The 19709-nt window shown below is 35.2% G+C and overlaps 4 protein-coding genes across 5 annotated transcripts; 2 read left to right on the forward strand and 2 right to left on the reverse strand.

The window, feature by feature from the left end:
* Window positions 1–128: 128 nt before the first annotated feature.
* On the reverse strand, window positions 129–5720 carry LOC107871404 (protein RESISTANCE TO PHYTOPHTHORA 1, chloroplastic). The gene is made up of 4 exons (XM_016718333.2): window positions 5193–5720; window positions 1392–1602; window positions 663–832; window positions 129–581 (listed from the first exon to the last, which is right to left on the reverse strand). The coding sequence occupies exons 1-4, from the start codon at window positions 5466–5468 to the stop codon at window positions 555–557; spliced, it is 684 nt and encodes a 227-aa protein (XP_016573819.2). The 5' UTR covers window positions 5469–5720; the 3' UTR covers window positions 129–554.
* An 800-nt stretch (window positions 5721–6520) lies between these two features.
* LOC107871406 (UDP-glycosyltransferase 86A1) lies at window positions 6521–10150 on the forward strand. The gene is made up of 3 exons (XM_016718334.2): window positions 6521–6957; window positions 8022–8569; window positions 8668–10150. Exons 2-3 carry the CDS (start codon window positions 8032–8034, stop codon window positions 9606–9608), a joined length of 1479 nt encoding a protein of 492 aa, XP_016573820.1. The 5' UTR covers window positions 6521–6957; window positions 8022–8031; the 3' UTR covers window positions 9609–10150.
* A 1764-nt stretch (window positions 10151–11914) lies between these two features.
* LOC107871408 (proteasome subunit beta type-3-A) lies at window positions 11915–16535 on the forward strand. Of its 2 annotated transcripts, none has more exons than XM_047412859.1 (7): window positions 11915–12080; window positions 13788–13969; window positions 14134–14241; window positions 15077–15166; window positions 15290–15374; window positions 15547–15641; window positions 16370–16535. In XM_047412859.1, the coding sequence occupies exons 1-7, from the start codon at window positions 12075–12077 to the stop codon at window positions 16416–16418; spliced, it is 615 nt and encodes a 204-aa protein (XP_047268815.1). In that variant the 5' UTR covers window positions 11915–12074; the 3' UTR covers window positions 16419–16535. The 2 variants fall into 2 exon arrangements, with proteins under 2 accessions (XP_047268815.1, XP_047268816.1); XM_047412860.1 differs by having other exon boundaries at window positions 11923–12080; window positions 15533–15641; window positions 16370–16385.
* A 1674-nt stretch (window positions 16536–18209) lies between these two features.
* On the reverse strand, window positions 18210–19329 carry LOC124898810. The gene has a single exon (XM_047412858.1). The coding sequence runs from the start codon at window positions 18975–18977 to the stop codon at window positions 18336–18338; it is 642 nt and encodes a 213-aa protein (XP_047268814.1). The 5' UTR covers window positions 18978–19329; the 3' UTR covers window positions 18210–18335.
* Between the last annotated feature and the right edge of the window lie 380 nt (window positions 19330–19709).

Consider the following 19709-nt stretch of genomic DNA (forward strand, 5'->3'; position numbering starts at 1 on the left):
ATTGACCTTCTAGGTATACAACAACAACAGAGCCAGTATATTCCCACAAAGTGAGGTCTGGGGAGGGTAAAATGTATGCAGTCCATACCACTACCTCCGAGGAAGTAGAGAAGGGGTATAAAACGACATTAATCAACCAAATTGTATCTTATTATGTGTACTTCAAGCTGAAACGGTTCATTTCAATGTTTCAAAATTCATCTGCACAATCTATTGCATGTACTTTTTAATGGTAATTTATCGTCCGTACAAAGAAGGATCGAGAAAAGGGTAACAACATACACAGAGCATATGAAATTAAAGGTGTGACCTCTAACCCGAAGGAAATGAATACCCATACCATTTGCCACCAAATTCGTAATTCCAACTAGTTGAAAAGCAAGGCAACTTGATCCGAGATATTCTTACTGTGCTTGTAGATATTTGATTTTTCAAACGGATCATGATATAGCAGACTTGACATGAAACATAAGCAGCCATCGCAGAGTTATATCAGCTGAACGAGCTACTTAATTGAAGCTACAAGAGGACCACCGATCCTTTCACTTCTTTTGTCATTGCTCTTTCTGTAGCCACCCGAGCTGCATGAAAGAAATATGTTAACAGAGAGGAGAAAATAAACAATTCTCAATGTGCAAATTGAAAAAAAAAAAAAACAATACCTTCCAAGCATACATCCCCAGAAATGCTACAGTATCCGCTGACCAAACGACAGCAAACGACTTCAAGAAGAACGGGATCATAACATTAAGCAAGGGGATGAGGAGAAAAAGGTAATTGAGAGCTTCTTTCTCATCCTTCGAGCAGTCACGAGCCCGAAGGGAAGGAATAGCTGCAACAACAGAAATTAACATTTGAGTCCAAATTTACAGCTAACTCGACGGAATAGAAGCAAGGATACTAATTAACTTTCTACACCTATAAGGATATCTATTTTTAAACACGGATACACCGTCAAAAGCTTACCTAGGGAGATCGAAAAATTATTGATTATGTCTCCTCGCAAACTTGTCTCGACCAAGGTAAGGTTGATCATTGATATGAATTACATTTCAACAACTTATACCTTTTTACGCTAGAGTTTACTAAGGCATCCACGGTTGAGGCTAGAGAATATAATAACAGAAAACGATGAGCACCGTTCAAATAACAACTGAATAACAACGAATCTCATGAATATAAGATACCTTAATGATGAAAATTGTATCAAAAATACGAAAATAACATCATATTTCAAATAGCGACATAACTAAATCTACTAAAGGAACTTCAGATTATAGTCCTCCGATTGAGAGAATAGCGGAAGGAAAAGGAAATGAATTAACAGACGGATGAACAAGGTATATCTACTTTGCAGCAAGAGTTGAATTTTATAAAACGATACTACTTACTAAACATCCATATGGACCACATTCCCATTAGTCTCCAGATGTCCGGTTCATTTGAGGGAAATATGAGATTGAAGGAGAGAGCTCCACCTATCAACATTGACGCATAGCCTTGCACTTCAAAAACAGTGTATAAAACAGTTCCAGGTTTCGCAGGATTTTTCGTAGCAGTGGAAGCCCTTGGTGCAAATGTTGAAGCAGTCTTTAAAACAGCCTGGAAGAGAGTATTTGAAGTTAACACGCATATACTTAGCAAATAATATTTTCCCGTGTATACAGAAAATTTGAAATGTATCTACTTTAACATGAGCTTAAACGAAAGTAGGGATTCATTTAGCCGACCTCATTGTGTTTTGGGAACGAGGAGCATTTTTTGTTTGTCATAATTTTAGAAAGCACCATCAGAAACTTGACAGTTGTGAAGCTGGTTGGAAGACTTTTTAGCAAATTACCATATGCATCATTTCTAACGTCCTCAATGACGAACGCTAGAGCAAAATCAACAACTCATACTATTGGATCTCTTGTTTATGCTAATTCTAGTTATTATGAATGGGCCTTGCGACTAACTCAACGCCAAAATCTAGCTTTGTATCTTTCAACGGAATCATTATATTAGATTATTTGCAAACAGCAAACTTACTTCACGCATTCTGTAAGTTTTGAGTGACTTTATTCTTTCCTCTTCGACAGCTCTAACAAGTCACTTGGAAGCTTCGCCCATTGCTTTCCCCAGTGTTGTCTTCCTCCAGTTGCCCCCACCCAATAGCCAATAGGCTGAAAAAGGTTGCAGTCAATTGCCCTTCCCGTTATCGTCAAACCAAGGACTACCACACAGGCCTTTCGCCATAAAGCTACCCTCACCTACATACCTCATCTATATGCATTTCTATCCGTCCACGCGCCAGATCAGATAGACTACTCTACTAAGTTAGACACAAAAGGGCCATGCTTGAAAGTATTTCATTAGTTCCTTTCACCTTTATCAGCACTGTCTTGATGCTACTCCGTCAGAATCTACGTGGCACACTTCCCTTTTCAGTCCGTACCAAAAAAAAAAAAATGCCACCTTTCTATAATTGGAAATAGTTGAACTTTAGAATTCCCTTTTACCCTTACTAAAATTATTTCTACTCACATAAAACAAATTTCAAGTCTTCCTTTGTTTCTTAAAATTTCGAGCTAAGTCAAATGGTGACACATAAATTCGTATGGAAGGAGTATTAACTCTAACGTATGCCCCTTTCTAATAAAGTGTCATGCTAGTAAGTTATACAAGTTGTAGAGGTAACCGGGTAACCGCTACGTACACTCTACCCTCCCCAGACCCCACTTTCTCTGACTACACTAGCCACTAGGTATGTTATTGTTGTTGTTGTTGCTTGTAAGTTATACAAGTAGAGAAAACACAAACACTTGAAACCCAACTAATATAACAAGATAAAACTAAGTAAAGAACACATAAAGATCTCAACTTTTTGAGTTACTTATTATCAAGAACACAAATAGGACTTAAAAAAAAGGGCAGCTCGGTGCACTAAAGCTTACCGCTATGCGAGGTGTCCGGGGAAGGGCCCCACTACAAGGGTGTATCGTACGCAACCTTATCTTAGATTTCTGCCAGAGGCTATTTCCAAGGCTTGAACCCGTGAATAACTGATCACATGGCAGCAACTTTACCAGTTACTACTAGGACTAGTAGAGCTAAAATTTTCCCCTATTCTTTCTTTCTCCTCAGTACCATTACTTTTTTCTTGAATTTCCTCTTCTGCGTACAATACACCCTTATGGTGGGGGCCTTTCGCAGACCCTGCGAATAGCGGGAGCTTTAGTGCACCGGGCTGCCCTGCCCTCTTTTGGGTTCTCTACTACCTGTTTTTACAACTCACTTGAACTTGCAGGAACACAAAGTTTGCATTTTTTTCCGCTAATAAATCTTCCTTTAATTCTCTACGACTCTTGAATATTCCAGAGTCTTACTCCATTTCAATTTGTTTGTGTTACTTCCCTCTTTAGTCCATTTCAAAACGAATGTTTCTTTTCATTTTCTGGCAACTCTTTAGTTCTAATTTTCCACATGAAGTGTTGAACATAACAAAACTAAAGGTCATTTTAGTACAAAGATTCAAAAGTCATGGTTACTTTCTTAAACTCCGAGCCAAGTCAAAACCAGACAAACAAATTGAGACTAACAGAATATACAAGTAGAGAAAATACAAAGTACAAACACTTCAAAATCCAACTAACATAACAACCACTTGATAATAAAACTTAGCATGTCAAAAATTGGATAAAACTAAGTAAACAACACATAAAAATCTCACTTTTTTTGAGTTCCTTATTATCAAGAACACCACAACAAGACAAAAGGTCATTTTAGTACATTGTACAACAACAACATACCCAGTGTATTGTTTCGCACAGAGGGGGGTCTGAGGAGGGTAAAGTGTATGCAGTCCATACCACCACCTCAGATGAAGTAGAGAGGCTGTTTCCAATAGACTCCCGGCTTAGGAAAGATAACAATATAATAAAAAAGAAACATAAAAGCAAACAATATAAAGGAATATCACACTGCTAGATAGTAAAGGAAACAAGATACCCACAAAGTAATATTATAAACTAGCTAACGGAATCATAGACCTCATCAAAATGCCACGAACAAAAGGCTACAAGAAACTACAGGCACAGATACAAACAGACAGTGGCGGAGCCACATTGAATTCAGGGGGGTCGGAAAATTATACTATTTTTACATGATCAAAAATATTTTTATGTATATATAGTAGATGTTGAACCTCCTTCGACAAGTCCATATAATTACTTATAAACCCCTCAATGAAAATTCTGGCTCCGCCACTGCCAACAGATACAAACAGAGCACTCTTCCCTACTATTACGAACGTACTCCTACATGTTTTTAATTTAAGACAACAAGATTTAAAAGGCATTGGTTACTTTCTTAAACTCCGTGTCAAGTCAAAACCATACAAACAAATTGAAACAGCGGGAGTACACAATTAGAGAAAATACAAAACAACAACACCACTTGAATAATGACACTAAGAACATCAAAAAATTACATAAACTTAAGTAAACAACACATAAAAATCTCACCTTTTTGAGCTTCCTATTATCAAGAACAACACAACAAGACTTAAAAGGTCATTCTAGTACATTCTACATGTTTTTAATTTAAAACAAGATTAAAAAGTCATCGTTTACTTTCTTAAACTCCTTGCCAAGTCAAAACCAGACAAACAAATTGAAACAATGAGAGTGCACAATTAGAGAAAATACCAAACAACAACACCACTTGAATAATGAAACTAAGAGCATCAAATTACATAAACTTAAGTAAACAACACATGAAAATCTCACCTTTTTTAGTTCTTTATTATTAAGAACACCACAACAAGAATAAAGGTCATGTTACTACATTCTACATGTTTCTAGGTCATGTTTCTACAACAAAATTCAAAAGTCATTGTTTACAACCACTTGAATAACGAAACTAAGAACATCAAAAAATACCATAAAACTAAGTAAACAACACATAAAATCTCACTTTTTGAGTTCCTTGTAATCAAGAGTACCACAACAATACTAAAGGTCATATTAGTACATTCCACATGTTTTTAATTTAAGACAACAAGATTCAAAAGTCATGTTTACTTTCTTAATCTCCGTGCCAAGTCAAAACGAGACATTGAAGAAAATACAAAACAACAACCAGTTGAATAATGAAACTAAGAACATCAAAAAATATCATAAACTTAAGTAAGCAACACATAAAAATCTCACCTTTTTTAGTTCTTTATTATCAAGAACAACATTAGGACCACCACTAGAACTAAAATTTTCCTCCTCACCACCACCATTACTCTTTTCTTGAATTTCCTTTTTTGGGTTTTCAACTACCTGTTTATCCAACTCATTTGAACTTGCAAAAACACAAAGTTTCCATCTTTTTCCACTGATCAATTGAGAAGATTTCAAGAACCCAATTTTCTGTGGTGCAACAAAATTCAAGATTTGGTTGTTCAACACTGATGCTGATATTGTAATAGCTGAATTCATCTTTGGAATAATTTTTGTATGAGCTACAACATTTTTGTATAGAAGTAGTTTTTTTTTTTAAAAAAGTATGAACAAAATCTTGAAATTGGCAAGGATAACATTGGAGTTAGTGTTAAGAATCTAATTTGTGGCTCCAAATGAATTATCACGTAATACTCGATAATTAAAACTCTCGCTATATGCAAAATATGAGAAAAATAGACTAAGAAAATTTATTATAAACCACTTCACCTTAGATCACTTGACAAAAATTTTATAAGTTAATGTTATTTCTATTTTATGATTATTTTTTTATAGGTTAAATTGAAAGTTGAAATGTTAAAGGACTAAAAATCGATAAAAAGTATTTTATTGATTTGATTATTAGTTTAGCATCCTTAAAATCGAAAATCGATAATATATAAATTAAAACGAACTGATCGATACACACCCCTACTCAATATAAACTAGTTATTAAAATGTATTTCAAATGCTTAATCTAATCAATCTAATGTGTGTTTTGATAAATAATACTATATTTTATTTAATATTAACTTCAGATTATTTGAATTTTAAAACGATTAAGAACTGTGATTGAATATAATGATTGGGAGGTAGGTTTCTCGTATGAGACCTGTGATCGAATTCAACTTTCATCTTACTTAATTATGAACTCATCGTGATGAAGTGAATAAGATACCTCAAAATAAATTATTTTTATTTTAAATAGGCGTGGTAAAATGAATAAAATTTCTTCAAAAGTAAAGAAATTAATAATAAAAAAATATTTTTTAAATAAATTTTACGCATTGAAAATTTAAATCAATCAAAACAGTAATTATAAAGCAATATTTTCACTTTTTTTTTTTGGACACATATATATAAAGCCAATTCCACTCAAACACTTGTAGATAACTTAATAGGCTTAGCTCTATGTGGTCTACACATGGTGCCACATGGTTAACTATCAAGAATCCATATGCACCCAAAAAAATAATTAAAAAAATATTTTTTAAAAATTATATTTCTATATTTTTTTTATTATATTAGATTAGATTCCTATACCTTTTGAAATCTTAAAATATAATATATTATCTTTCAAAAAAAAAATTGTTTTGAAAAACAAAAATAAAAAGGATTCTTTCTTGAGATAGTCACACATATTTTAATATGATATTAAAGCATACAGAGGTCTTACGATCAAATTTTATTATCACTAAAGATCAAATCTCACTTACATACTTTACTCATAAATTTTTTTAAATAATTTAATTTTGAGTAAATGTACTGTCGAAACCAAACTTAAAGGGAGTCTATTAACTAACTAAAATCGTATTTTTGACAATATTAATATCTACGTGATACATACATGTGTCTACGACCTTCAGTGTGATAATGGCCACAACTTTGTTATTTCTTACATTCATCTAGCTATCCAATAACCTATTTGAGAAACTAATCATTTCTGCACAAAATCCATTTGTTTACTCAGCTGAAAAGAACTAAAAAGGTGAGCTCTTAAATCTTTTTAAGACTTATATGAAATGTCATGTTGTGAAAAAAATATTACTGTATGTTCATATTTGTTTGTTTGGGAGGTTTTTAGTCGAGGATCTATTGAAAATAATCTGTTTAACTCTGACGTAGAGGTAAGATTTGTGTACATCCTAGCGAGACGATACTGATTATGTTGTTATTGTTGTCGTTGTTGTTGTCGTCGTCGTCGTGTTTGGGAGGTTTGAGCACTTTGTTATAACTAGTCACCTAATGTTTTTTTTATGTAGTACGGTTCGAATGCAGTAGCTTTTGCATAGATTCTGTATGTGTTGAGAAGTTCATAGAAGTAGAAATGATAGATTTTGAACTCGAATTAATAAAGTTCAAATCTTGAACCGCCTTTACTTTGAAGGATTGATTTGTCGTATGGTTACTCAACTGATAGTTATTACTACGTTCTATTTCATTGAGTCAAGTTTCGATGAGAAAGTGACTTTATGAGATAACAACTACTAGTCGAGTAATCATATGAGAAATCGAGTCATGCTTTGAAGCATCTAGACACTGCTTATGAAGAATCACACTGCTTGCTGTCACGCGTTAAAATTCATGCACTGATGACAATAATATACCGAGTGTAGTTTCACAAGTGGGGGTCTAAGGAGGGTACAATGTACGCAGACCTTACCTCCACGCTGGAAGGTAGGGAGGCTATTTCCATTAGACCCTCAACTCAACGGAAAACATACTGTTTCTCTTGAGCCAAGGATCTATCGAATATAGCCTCTCTACCTCTAAGATAGGGGGGCAAGGTCTACATACACTCTACACTTCCCAGACCTCATGTTGTGGGACTACAGTGGGTATGTTGTTGTTATCATTTGGCTTGAGGTCTACGTACACTCTACCCTAGACCACGTCACGCTAGACCACGTCATGAAACTACACTGGGTACGTTGTTGTTATCATTTGGCTTGAGGTGTGCGTACACTCTACCCTAGACCACGTCATGGAACTACACTGGGTACGTTGTTGTCATCATTTGGCTTGAGGACTAACTCATTCCCATTACTACAGGTACAAAGAAATGGAAGCAGAAGAAAACATAAAGCTTCATGCCATTATGATACCAGTACCTCTACAAGGCCATATAGTACAGTTCATCAATCTTGCAATAAACCTCGCATCAAAAGGTCTCACCGTAACTTTCGTCAACACACAATCAACTCATCTGAGGTTGAAGAAAGCGCAATCATTCTCCGACAGCTCCCTGGACTACAACATCTTCTCTGAGGCGCGGAAATCTGGCCTTGACATCCGATACACAACGATAAGTGATGGTTTTCCTCTGAATTTCGATCGGATGGGAAACCACAGTCAGTTCATGGAAGGGTTGTTCCATGTTTTCTCAGCACATGTCGATGATCTTGTCGCAAATCTTGTCAATTCTAACCATATTCCTCCGGTTTCTTGCCTAATCGCTGACACTTTCTTCGTCTGGCCATCGGAGATTGCCAAGAAATATAATCTTGTTAACATATCAATGTGGTCTGAACCAGCTCTGGCATTCACAAGTTACTATCATATGGACCTCTTAAAAGCAAATGGTCACTTTGGTTCTCAAGGTACGATTTCTTAACACACCATATAATAGAGTTTAAGTTACGTGCATTGACAACGTATACTAGCAAGTTGCATTACACTGATAGTAACTGTTCAACAGATAATCGTGAGGATACGATAAATTACATACCAGGAGTTCAAGCTATTGAACCAGGAGATCTTCCTTCATACCTTCAAGATACCGAGCCATGGGATATAATGCACCGGTACATATTCAAATCACTTGAAGATGCACGGAAAGCAGACATGATCATATGCAACACAGTACAAGAGCTAGAGTCCTCAACGATATCAGCTCTACAAGAGAAAAAGCCATTCTATGCACTAGGACCAATTTTCCCGAAAGGGTTCAGCAAAAGCGCCATTCCGACAAACCTATGGGTGGAATCGGACTGCAACGAGTGGCTAAACAGTAAACCGAAAGGTTCAGTCATGTACATTTCATTTGGAAGTCTTGCAAGTATTAGTAGACAAGATATACTTGAAATGGCTCATGGACTTCTCCTTAGCAAAGCTAGCTTTCTTTGGGTTGTTCGTCCTGACATCACGTGGTCGTTAGAGAGTAATCTTTTGCCATCAGGATTTGAGGACGGCGTTAAGGAAAGAGGACTAGTTGTATCATGGTGTAACCAAATTGACGTAATCTCACATCCAGCTGTCGGTGGATTCTTGACTCATTGCGGGTGGAATTCAGTTTTGGAGAGCATATGGTGCAAAGTTCCAATGTTGTGTTTTCCTATATTCACCGATCAGTTTACAAACAGGAAACTGGTTGTCGATGAGTGGAAGGTTGGTTTTAATCTTACCGAAGGAAGAATCCTCAAACGACAGGAAATTGCACAGAAAATCGACTGTTTCATCACTAAAGTCAACGAGTTAAGTATCAATCTAGAGGAAGCGAGGAAGCAGCTCGAAGATGCATTATCCGAAAATGGTTCATCAGGAAGAAACTGCAAGCAACTAATCTGTGACATCAAGTACAAAATTCAGCAGAAAAGCAAGAGTAGTAACAAGACAAGCTTACTTTCGTATGGTAACTAGAAGAAATATCTGTATTGGAACGAAATGCACGTATATGTGATCATATAACGGATCCCAACTTATCCCCCGACTGAAGCCTAGTCAACTGATTGATTGAACAAGAACAAATACTTTAATGCTCCGGTCCTTCTTTCCCGGATTCCACACATAAGTGGACGCTTAATGCACCAGGCTGCCGTTTTCTTATGTAGGAGGCTGTTGCAAAGAAGTGTCCCTAGGAGTAACTGTAAAGTTGCTGTCATGGGAGCAGGAGGTCTCAGATTCAAGTCGTGGAAACAGCCTCTTGCAGAAATGTGAGGTAAGGCTGCTACAGTAAAGCCTTGTAGTTCGGCCCTTCCCAGGACCCTGCGTAGTGAGAGCTCAAGTGCACCGGGCTGCCCTTTTTGAAATGTATTGTTTGCACTTATTTACTTGATTTTTGTAACACATATATAGGCTCTGAGCCGAAACTACTGATATAGAGACATATATCATCTATTCTACATAAACGGTGAGAAAATTTAAGCAGTATGCATGATATACAGAACTGTATATTGGCTCCATAAGTACATATCTTCGAGACAACTTACTTTCATTTGATTTTTGGTCTAAGGTCTACCCCGTTCCCTTTTGTAACACCTTCACTTACTATAGTTTCACGCCTATAGGCCGGTGCATCTATAGATCGATGAGGATACAACCGAATCATCTCATGAAAAGATGTATCAGGTCAAATAGAACAGAGTAGATATTGAGAACTGTATATTGGCTGTATAAGTATGTCTTTCGAGACAACTTACTTTCCATATGATTCTAGGTCTATGGTCTACCCCGTTCCCTTTTTTAACACCTTCACTTACTATAGTTTCACGCCTACAGGCCGTGCATCTATAGGTCGATGAGGATACAACCGAACCATCTCACAAAAAGATGTATCAGGTCAAATAGAACAGAATAGATATTGAGAACTGTATATTGGCTGTATAAGTATGTCTTTCGAGACAACTTACTTTCATATGATTTTAGGTCTATGGTCTACCCCATTCCCTTTTAACGCCTTCACTTACTATAGTTTCACGCCTACAAGCCGTGCATCTATAGGTCGATGAGTATACAACCGAACCATGTCATGAAAAGATGTATCAGCTCAAATAACATATAACCGATACGACACAAAATCAATTGGCATAATATATAAATGTGCCCTTTACATTGATTTCAACTTGCATTACTGCCCTTCAGCTTTGAATGTGCACAAGTAGACACTTAAACTTAAATAAAGTTGAACAAGTAGACATTCTTGTCCTATGTGGCATCTGTGTGTCATCTACATGGCAATCTTACGAGAATTGCCATGTAGATGCCACATAGGACGCGAATGTTTGTTTGCTCAACTTGGTATAAACGCAAAATTGAAAGGCATAGATGTGACTTTTCGATGCCAATACAAATTTAATTGGAACCAATACGAATAATACTTCCTCTGTTCAGAATTACTCGTCATTTACTCCCTCTATTCCTAATTATTCCCTCCGTCTTCTTTTAATTGGACACATTTCATTTTACACGGTGATCAAAAAATCATAAATTGAATGATTTTGATTTTACTATTTTCACCTTTTATCCATATTAATGATATTCATTGGATACAGAAATAACATTGAAATTCGTAATTGTTCACATTTAATATATACTATTAATTATAGAGGTAAAATGGGAAAAAATAATTAATTTTATCTTAATTTAGTAAGTGATCAACTAATTTGATATATTTATTTTTAATAAGATGACCAGCATTTTTGTTTGCACCCTCTTAAGAAAAACAATAACTAGAGACTAATTTGACTGAATTGCCATTATTTATTACTCTTCTTCATTTAATACTTCTTTTATTTGCATTGCAGTATATTAATATCTCCTCATATTTACGACAGAGACTTTGTCCTATTTTACTTGTCTAAAATTTTCTGATTTGATTTCTCATTTTATTTATCATTTTTCATTAATCAAGACAAGACAATTTTTTTTTTTACCCTTGTTATTAATTATTTTTTCTCCAAATTAAAATATAAATATTATTTAATAGGGGTATTATGGTAATATAGCCTTGTTATTAATTGTTTTTCTTAATCAATGTGCAGTGTTAAATTGGGACAGATAAAATGAGATGAACAGAGTAAGTATTATTGGATATCTATTTTTAGCAAACACGATAATTATTTAGGAACGGAGGGAGTATTTACTAATTGAATTGTTATTTTTATTTATCATTTTAGAAATATTAATTTTTTTTTTCCATTTTGCTTTTAATATTAATAGCTTATTCTCAATATTAATTTCAAAATATAATACTAGTAAGCATCAATTAATAAAACCTCCTTCACTTTGAATTGTTGTCCAAGAAAATTTATAATATAACAAAATTCAGTTCCTTTTTCTGGTAACATAGTTTTGATTCATCCATAGTTGTCTATCATCAGTACCATAATGTCTGTAAGTTTTTTTTTACTCTTTTTCACCAAATCTTTAAATTATACACAACATATTTGTATAATTTGAATTTTTATATGTAATATAGATGTATAATTTGAATTTTTATATGTAATGTAGATGTATAATTTTAATCTCCAAATCTTTAGTATTTAATAATTAAACTAACTGTAAAAAACCACCTTTTTATCTTCAGAATCTTTGTATAATATAGATTAAACAGCAAAAATAGTGAAATGGGGTTGAATAAATTGAGGTGTAATTGATAGTAGAGATTAATAAACAAACAAAAAAAGAAATAGGGTTGAATAAATTGAGCTGTAATTGATAGTAGAGATTAATAAACTTTAAAAATAATGAAATGGGGTTGAATAAATTGAGGTGTAGTTGATTGATTTATTGATTTTTGACAAGAATTTTTAAAAAATGTATATTAGAAATTTTAGATAGTGGAGATTAAGCTACCAAAAAAAAGGTGAAAATGTCCCCTGGATTTAGTCGAGGTGGGCGTGAGCTGGCCCGGATAACACGGTTGTAAAAACAAGGTGAAATAGGGTTAAATAGATTGAGGTGTATTTGATTGATTGATTGATTTTTTATGGGAATTTTGAAAAAAAATTGAATCTTTATTATTAGAGTTGTTTGTTTGGAGCTAGACTTTATGTAGAAATTTTAGATAATAGATGTTTTTTTTGGATAATCGTGGTGTCTGGGCAGCTTACGTGAAATTTCACCTCCCACGAGCTACAAGTACCAAATAACTCTATCCACCAAGGCTAAGACCGATTGGAAGAAATCACGTTTTTTGTCTCTATTGGATTTGAGCGTGAGACGGCGGTTCTCAACCACTAGGCCACACCTTTGGGTGCTAGATCTAGAGATTAAACAACAAAAAAAGTGAAATGGGGTTGAATAGATTGAGGTATAGATGATAGTAGAGATTAAAAAAATCAAAAAGGTGAAATGGACTGGATAGATTGAGGTGTAGTTGATTGATTGATTAATTTTTTGTGAGGATTTTTTTAAAAATTCAATCTTTATTGTCAGAGTTGGTTTTCTAGGGCTATATTTTATGGTGAAACGGTGTTGAATAGATTGAGGTGTAGTTGATTGTAGAGATTAAACAACAAAATAGTTAAATGGGGTTGAATAGATTGAGGTGTAGTTGATTAATTTTTATGAGAGCTTAAAAAAATTAAATCTTTATTATCAGAGTTGGTCGTTTAGACCTTGATTTTACGCAGAAATTTCAAATATTGTGAATATGTATATAAAGTAACAAAAAGAGTTATAGCAGAATGGGCTCAACGGATTTGTATCACCAACTTGCGCTAGTTTGTGATCCAGGGTTGTCCATTGATTTTGATAAAGATATAAATTAAGATGAATTGTGTACTATTGAAGTTTGCTATTTGCTGTCGGATATTGATTTATCGATTTTGTTATGGTGGTTTGTATATAAATAGATAGAGGCATCGTTGATTGTTTGATTTTAATAGAGATAAAAAGATTGCAGATATGAAAAAACTGAAATTGGCTCGAATATAGTGGAATGAGCACAGAGGATTTGTTTAGCCAATCAATTACTTTGGGATCGAGGCATAAGAATGACTTGTTCGAGATAAAGAAACTGAAATATGTATTGTTAAAGTTGGTTTCGCGGAGCGGGTTAATGACTATTTGTTTGGTGTTGACTATATATATGTTTAGATCTTTGAGTACAATGGAAGTGCCCTAGTAGCAATGGTGGGGAAGAACTGCTTCGCTATTGCTAGTGACCGGAGACTTGGAGTACAGCTGCAGACCATCGCCACTGATTTTGAAAGAATTTACAGAATCCACGATAAGTTATTTATTGGCCTTTCCGGGCTGGCTACAGATTCTCAAACACTGTAATTCCTAGTTCCTTCTTTCGTGTTTCTTTTTCCATTGCTCTTTGTATTTTTCATCCTTAGCATAGGGATTTGGGACGGGGAGCGTGTAGCCCAATCTCTTCATTGATTTTATTTGTTTGAATTATATATGCTGATATGTGCCTTTGATTGTGTTTCTTAAGGTATCAACGGCTAGTGTTCCGTCACAAATTATATCATCTTAGAGAAGAGAGAGACATGAAGCCGGAGACTTTTGCCAGCCTTGTATCTGCTATTCTATATGAGAAAAGGTTATTAAACTATTTATATGTCCTGTGACTGTGCTAAAATTTCACAACTAGTTAAACGGTTGTTCTTGCATTTTTCATATTTGATTACATCTTGTCAGGGGTTGGTAAGAATTGAAAGGTGATGCCGCCAGATTAGAAAGCAATTTGATAACTTTAGTGAGTGAACTGTGAAAGTTTACTAAATACTTTTAGAAATGTATACACATTGTATATTTTGCATTTGTGTTTTTCATCGTCTGCAACTGAACCTTCAAGGCTATACTACTTTTTTACTCCCCTGCTGTCCAAAGTAGAACATATATGCAGATTACATTTGTGTCGATGTTTTCCGATGACCTGGTGCATATAATACTTGCTGAAATGAGTTGCAAGTAATTGGAAACGTTGACTTCAGGTCTTCATCAAAGAAAATATTGGGAGCATTGACAGATGCACAAATTTCTCTCCTCTATGTACTGATTTCTGCATCTTGTCTTGTTTAATAGCTTTTCATTGTATATTTCAGAACATGAAACGTAAACTTTTTGGTCCATGTAAACTGATTGTCTATCTTCCAAATCATTTGATCTGCTTTGGCCCCATTTCTGCACCTAGAGTAGTATCCGGTCAAGCTGAGCACAGGTTGGCAATTCGTAGCTTTTTTTGCCGTTTTATTCACGAGTATCGGAGACATTATTTACCATTAGTATCTCAACTCAATTGCAACCTTGCCTTCACTTCTTCTGTCTCTTTTACTGGACAAACCTATTGTACGTTACTGCACGTGCGTCTGGCTATACGTGTATACTGGTTCTTGAAATGGCATGGTTGCCTAATGAATTTGGTTTTTATGTAGATTTGGCCCATACTTTTGCCAACCAGTAATCGCTGGATTAGGAGATGACGGCAAGCCCTTTATATGCACAATGGACTCCATCGGAGCAAAGTATGTCGAGTTTCTTTCTACTTCTTCAAATTAATTTTTGTAGAGTTGTGCACTTCATGGATTTTTTCCTATAATGTTTTGCTTACGATATTGGCATTATGGCTACTTGGACATCATCCGCAGGGAACTTGCCAAAGATTTTGTTGTTTCTGGTACTGCTTCAGAATCTCTGTATGGTGCATGCGAGGCCATGTTCAAGCCTGACATGGTTCGTTACTTACTCATAACACTATATTCCATAATCTTGCTCAAATGACACGTCACAAGTCAATTCAGACGATAGTATCTTCTTGCTTTCGTTTCTTTCCATACTTTTGCTCTTAGTTATACATGTCTGGTTACTTGAGTTTCCGGTATCATATGCAACTCTACCATTTCAGGGACCAGAAGAATTGTTCGAGACCATCTCTCAAGCCCTCATATCATCAGTTGACCGTGATTGTTTAAGTGGTTGGGGAGGACATGTTTATGTTGTGTAAGCATTCCGTTGCCCCTTTCTTTGATTTGCTTCGTTAGAGAAATGACTATAGAAATGCATGCTCTAAATAGCTACTGCAATATAATGCTTAAAATCAAGTCCGTCATCTATTATGTTCAAGCCGGTAGACCATAGTGCTACCAGAAATGGATGCATCCTACCACGTAAGAAGGATTAACGAGTTTTTGCAGAACGATATTCTCAAAATAGAAAACGAAAAAACAACAAGAACAAAGCACAGAAAACTTCTAGGTTTTTTGAGTTTCCAACTTAGCTCTTGAATTCGTACCACGCAAAGGTTGCATATGGCGCTTTTCCACCCCATTCATAAGCGAGGCATCGAGCAAGTCAAGTCGACTTCTGATGCCATTTGCACTACTTTGCGTAAAGCTACATATATTTAAATCGAGTGGAGCACTACGTATATTTAAGGCTCCTTTATGCCTCTACCTTTTTCTCTTTGGTTTCAATTGGTAATGGTAGCTTGTGTGGTTAGGGGGTCATAACGCTTCAGCATATACTAGCAATTAGCACCCTAGGGTGTAGCCTAACGGATGATATCCAGATTACACGGTACCTGTACTGGTGTGAGATAGCGAAGTATTTTGTAGAATAGTCGAGATGAGTTCATCTTGAGTAAATTGGCACGTACACCACTGTTATTCAAAGAAACTTCATTATATACCATCGGTATCTTACTTTCTTCGTACTCTTTGTTGTTGCAGTACGCCGACGGAGGTGACAGAGAAGATCTTGAAGGGAAGAATGGACTAAGACAACAATTTTCATTTAGTTATCATGTACTTGTTCATTGCATTTCCTGGAAAAGACATTCCTTTTGTGATGAATAACCTGTTGTTGTTGAAATACAGGATAAGCCTCCGTACGATAGACCGTTGTGGTTCATTTTCTTCATTTCAGTGATTGATCTGGAAGGTAAGGGTCGGAAACGATCTCTCTGCCTTCCCGAGGTAGGGTAAGGTCCGCGTATACCTCACCCTCCCCAGAATATGCGTCTCGTCAAGTAACAAGCACCTCAAAACGTCAATCAACATCAATAACACAAAGCGGACTACTGCAGAATACAGTGAAAGGCAGCCCGGTGCACTAAAGCTACCGCTATGCGCGGTTTCCGGGAAAGGGCCCTACCACAAGGGTGTATCGTACGTAGCCTTACCTTTTGCATTTCTGTCAGAGGCTGTTTCCAAGGCTTGAACTCGTGACCTCCTGGTCACATACAGTGATAGTATAAAACATGTCTCTCAATAAACATATACCACAAGTATACAACAACAAAAAAAAAAAAGGCAGTCTGGTGCACTAAAGTTCGCACTATCCATACCCCACCTCTCGACAAGAAGCCATTTCCACGGCTTGAACCCGTGACCTCCTGGTCACATGGCAGCCCACAAGTATTAACTTTCACATTACCACGGCTTGAACCCGCGACCTCCTGGTCACCCGCGACCTCCTGGTCACATGGCAGCCCACAAGTATCAACTTTCACATTACCGAGGTTTTTTCGAAAACAACCTCTCTACTTTCACATTACAGGGGTACGGTATGTGAAGACACTATCCTTTTTAGATTCCACTCGTGGAATACCATTGGATTTGTTGTCGGTTAAGTAAAAGTTTTGCGCTTGGTATATACATCAAACTACGTTAATTTGCCATGAATCGAATTAAATCTTTTTTTCTTTTTCATTTTCATCGAGTGTCCGTACACCACTGGGCTCGACTAAATCCGACTTCGCGTCGTGACATCTCATATTGGAGTGTAAAACGCTTTGTAATAAAGATGATTTCATACGCGGGCTCAAAGCCTCAAACAATAGTAACGTTTCACAACGATAATCTTTGACTGCTCCATCTTTAATTAAAGATCTCGAACTCGAGGCCTAACACTTAATGAAGAAACTATTGATAAAGTATATGTAGATTTTACTCCTAACTTCAGAGGTGGAGAAGTTATTTTCGATACAAACCTACACGTTTGTTCAAATGATTAAATCAAAATTAATTTAATATGAACAAAATTAAATTCATTCCACATCTATTTTCTTCAATTTTTACATTTTCCACAATTATTTGTTGAAATTGGTACATCACATGTCTGTATTATTCTGTACATCTATATATATTGCTACAATATACTCCGTCTGTCCTAATTTATGTGACACTTTCGCTGTGTGAGATTCAAACAATGTAAGTCTGAGTGACGGAGCCGAAATATTCACTAAGGGAGTTCATAAGTGAACATACAAACTAACCGAAGGGGGTTCTACAACATCTAATATATATACATAAAAAATAATTTTAACCATGCATTTATAGCATAATTTTTCGACCAAGTGGGTTCGGATGAACCCCCTCAGCAAAGGGTACCTCCACCCCTGAGTCTGACCGTGAGTTTGAGCATGAAATCTTCAATTTTTTTGAAAGAAATTCATATGCTTGAAAATTACGTAAAAACTACCATAAGTCACAATAACTGACAATTCAAAATATTCAAAACATAGATGAAAAAATTACGGTAAAAAATAAAAATATTTGAGTCTCGAGATCTGAAATGTATCACATAAATTGAGACGGAGGGAGTATCAACTACAATCAATTAAATTTCTTACTTAACTTCAAGAGAAACTAAACTATACACAAACATCAATATATATATATATATATATATATATTATTCTTTTTGCTTCCATTCAAACCCTATAAACCTACAAGGAGAATACTTAATTTTGTATTCAGTAATAGTTTCTAATTTAGGTGACCAAATTTGGCCTTTTGGACAAACTAATTGTTCATAATGTTTCTTTAATTCTGGTGTATTACATAAAAACTTACCTTTAATATCACTATTACTTGTAATAATATCTTCTTGTTGATCTTCATTTCCTCTTGTAAGTAACTTAATTATAAACTCTGGTGACACTTTTATCAAAACCCTACCATTTTCCGCCTTAACGTATTGAAAAATAGGGTTTCTGAAGTTGACTGGAGAACTACTTTGTCTAGAGTTTGAGCCCAGGGTAGCCAGAGTAGAGGCAGAGAGCATGCTGCACGATGGAAAGTAATCTAGAGGGAGAATGAAATACGTATCGCCTTTTCTGAGCCTATCGTCTATGTTTAAGGAAGGAATAGGGTTTCCAATGTAGAACGAGTCTGCATGGCAAACCATGCAGTCTGGAAACTCAAACATTATCTCTCCGGCTAGCCTTTTTCCGGTCACCACCCTCCTCGATCCATCGTGGAATATCAGGTTGACCATTGATGATCTTGAAGGACATATGAAGTAACAACAAGATGAAAATGTTGTCTTTCCCATTTTGTTTGTTTGTTTGTTTGTTTTGGAGGTTGAATTTATGAAAATGAGATGTAAAAAGTTGTTGGAATAATGATTTTAGGTTTTGGAAATAGGGTTTTGTTTATATATATATATATATGGAAAAATAGTTGACTTTGAGAATAGGTCAATACTGGTGGCTTTGAATATCTCTTTATTATTTATGTATATCAAGTTGTATATATGATTTTGGTACTTTATTTTTCATTCAATATACATATCAGATCTTGATCTTAAATTTGGATAAGCGATGTCGAAAAGTCGCACATTGAGAGGTAAAACTCTCCATGTAAAAGCTACTTTACAGGCTATCAAACTCGAATCTGAAATATGTGATTAAGAATAAATTGAATTATTGGAGTTATCTTTACACACAATTATATATATATATATATATATATAGAGCAATTAATTTGCCCTTTAGGGTAGGGTAGAGGCAATATATAGTGTAATAATGTGAAAGAAAATAAAATAAAATAGTTCAAAAAGTCAATAGTCTTTCATCAACATGATTGTAATAATTATTATACATCAAATGTAACATCATCTATCCTAGTAATTATATTTATCTCATGTACTTTTTATATTCATAGTCAATATATATAGAGAGTGATGTTTATATATTATTATTTGTTTTTTTACCCGTTATTCGAAAAGTTAAGAAATTGTTTATTCAAACGTTTTAATTTTTAAAAAGTGTGAAGCATCCACGTT

The sequence above is a fragment of the Capsicum annuum genome, chromosome 5, assembly GCF_002878395.1.
Source record: "Capsicum annuum cultivar UCD-10X-F1 chromosome 5, UCD10Xv1.1, whole genome shotgun sequence".
In the NCBI taxonomy this organism is placed as follows: Eukaryota; Viridiplantae; Streptophyta; class Magnoliopsida; order Solanales; family Solanaceae; genus Capsicum; species Capsicum annuum.

Bases quoted from the DNA above. Each gene is read 5' to 3' on its own strand.
- LOC107871404 (XM_016718333.2), bottom strand. From the start codon at position 5,468: ATGAATTCAGCTATTACAATATCAGCATCAGTGTTGAACAACCAAATC. The intron at 1,603-5,192 runs GTGAGATTTTTA...ACTCTCTTCCAG, and splicing joins ATAATAAAGAACTAAAAAAG to GCTGTTTTAAAGACTGCTTC. The intron at 833-1,391 runs GTAAGTAGTATC...CTGTTGTTGCAG, and splicing joins GTGGTCCATATGGATGTTTA to CTATTCCTTCCCTTCGGGCT.
- LOC107871406 (XM_016718334.2), top strand. From the start codon at position 8,032: ATGGAAGCAGAAGAAAACATAAAGCTTCATGCCATTATGATACCAGTA. The intron at 8,570-8,667 runs GTACGATTTCTT...ACTGTTCAACAG, and splicing joins TGGTCACTTTGGTTCTCAAG to ATAATCGTGAGGATACGATA.
- LOC107871408 (XM_047412859.1), top strand. The intron at 15,167-15,289 runs GTATGTCGAGTT...CATCATCCGCAG, and splicing joins ATGGACTCCATCGGAGCAAA to GGAACTTGCCAAAGATTTTG. The intron at 15,375-15,546 runs GTTCGTTACTTA...CTACCATTTCAG, and splicing joins CCATGTTCAAGCCTGACATG to GGACCAGAAGAATTGTTCGA.
- LOC124898810 (XM_047412858.1), bottom strand. From the start codon at position 18,977: ATGGGAAAGACAACATTTTCATCTTGTTGTTACTTCATATGTCCTTCA.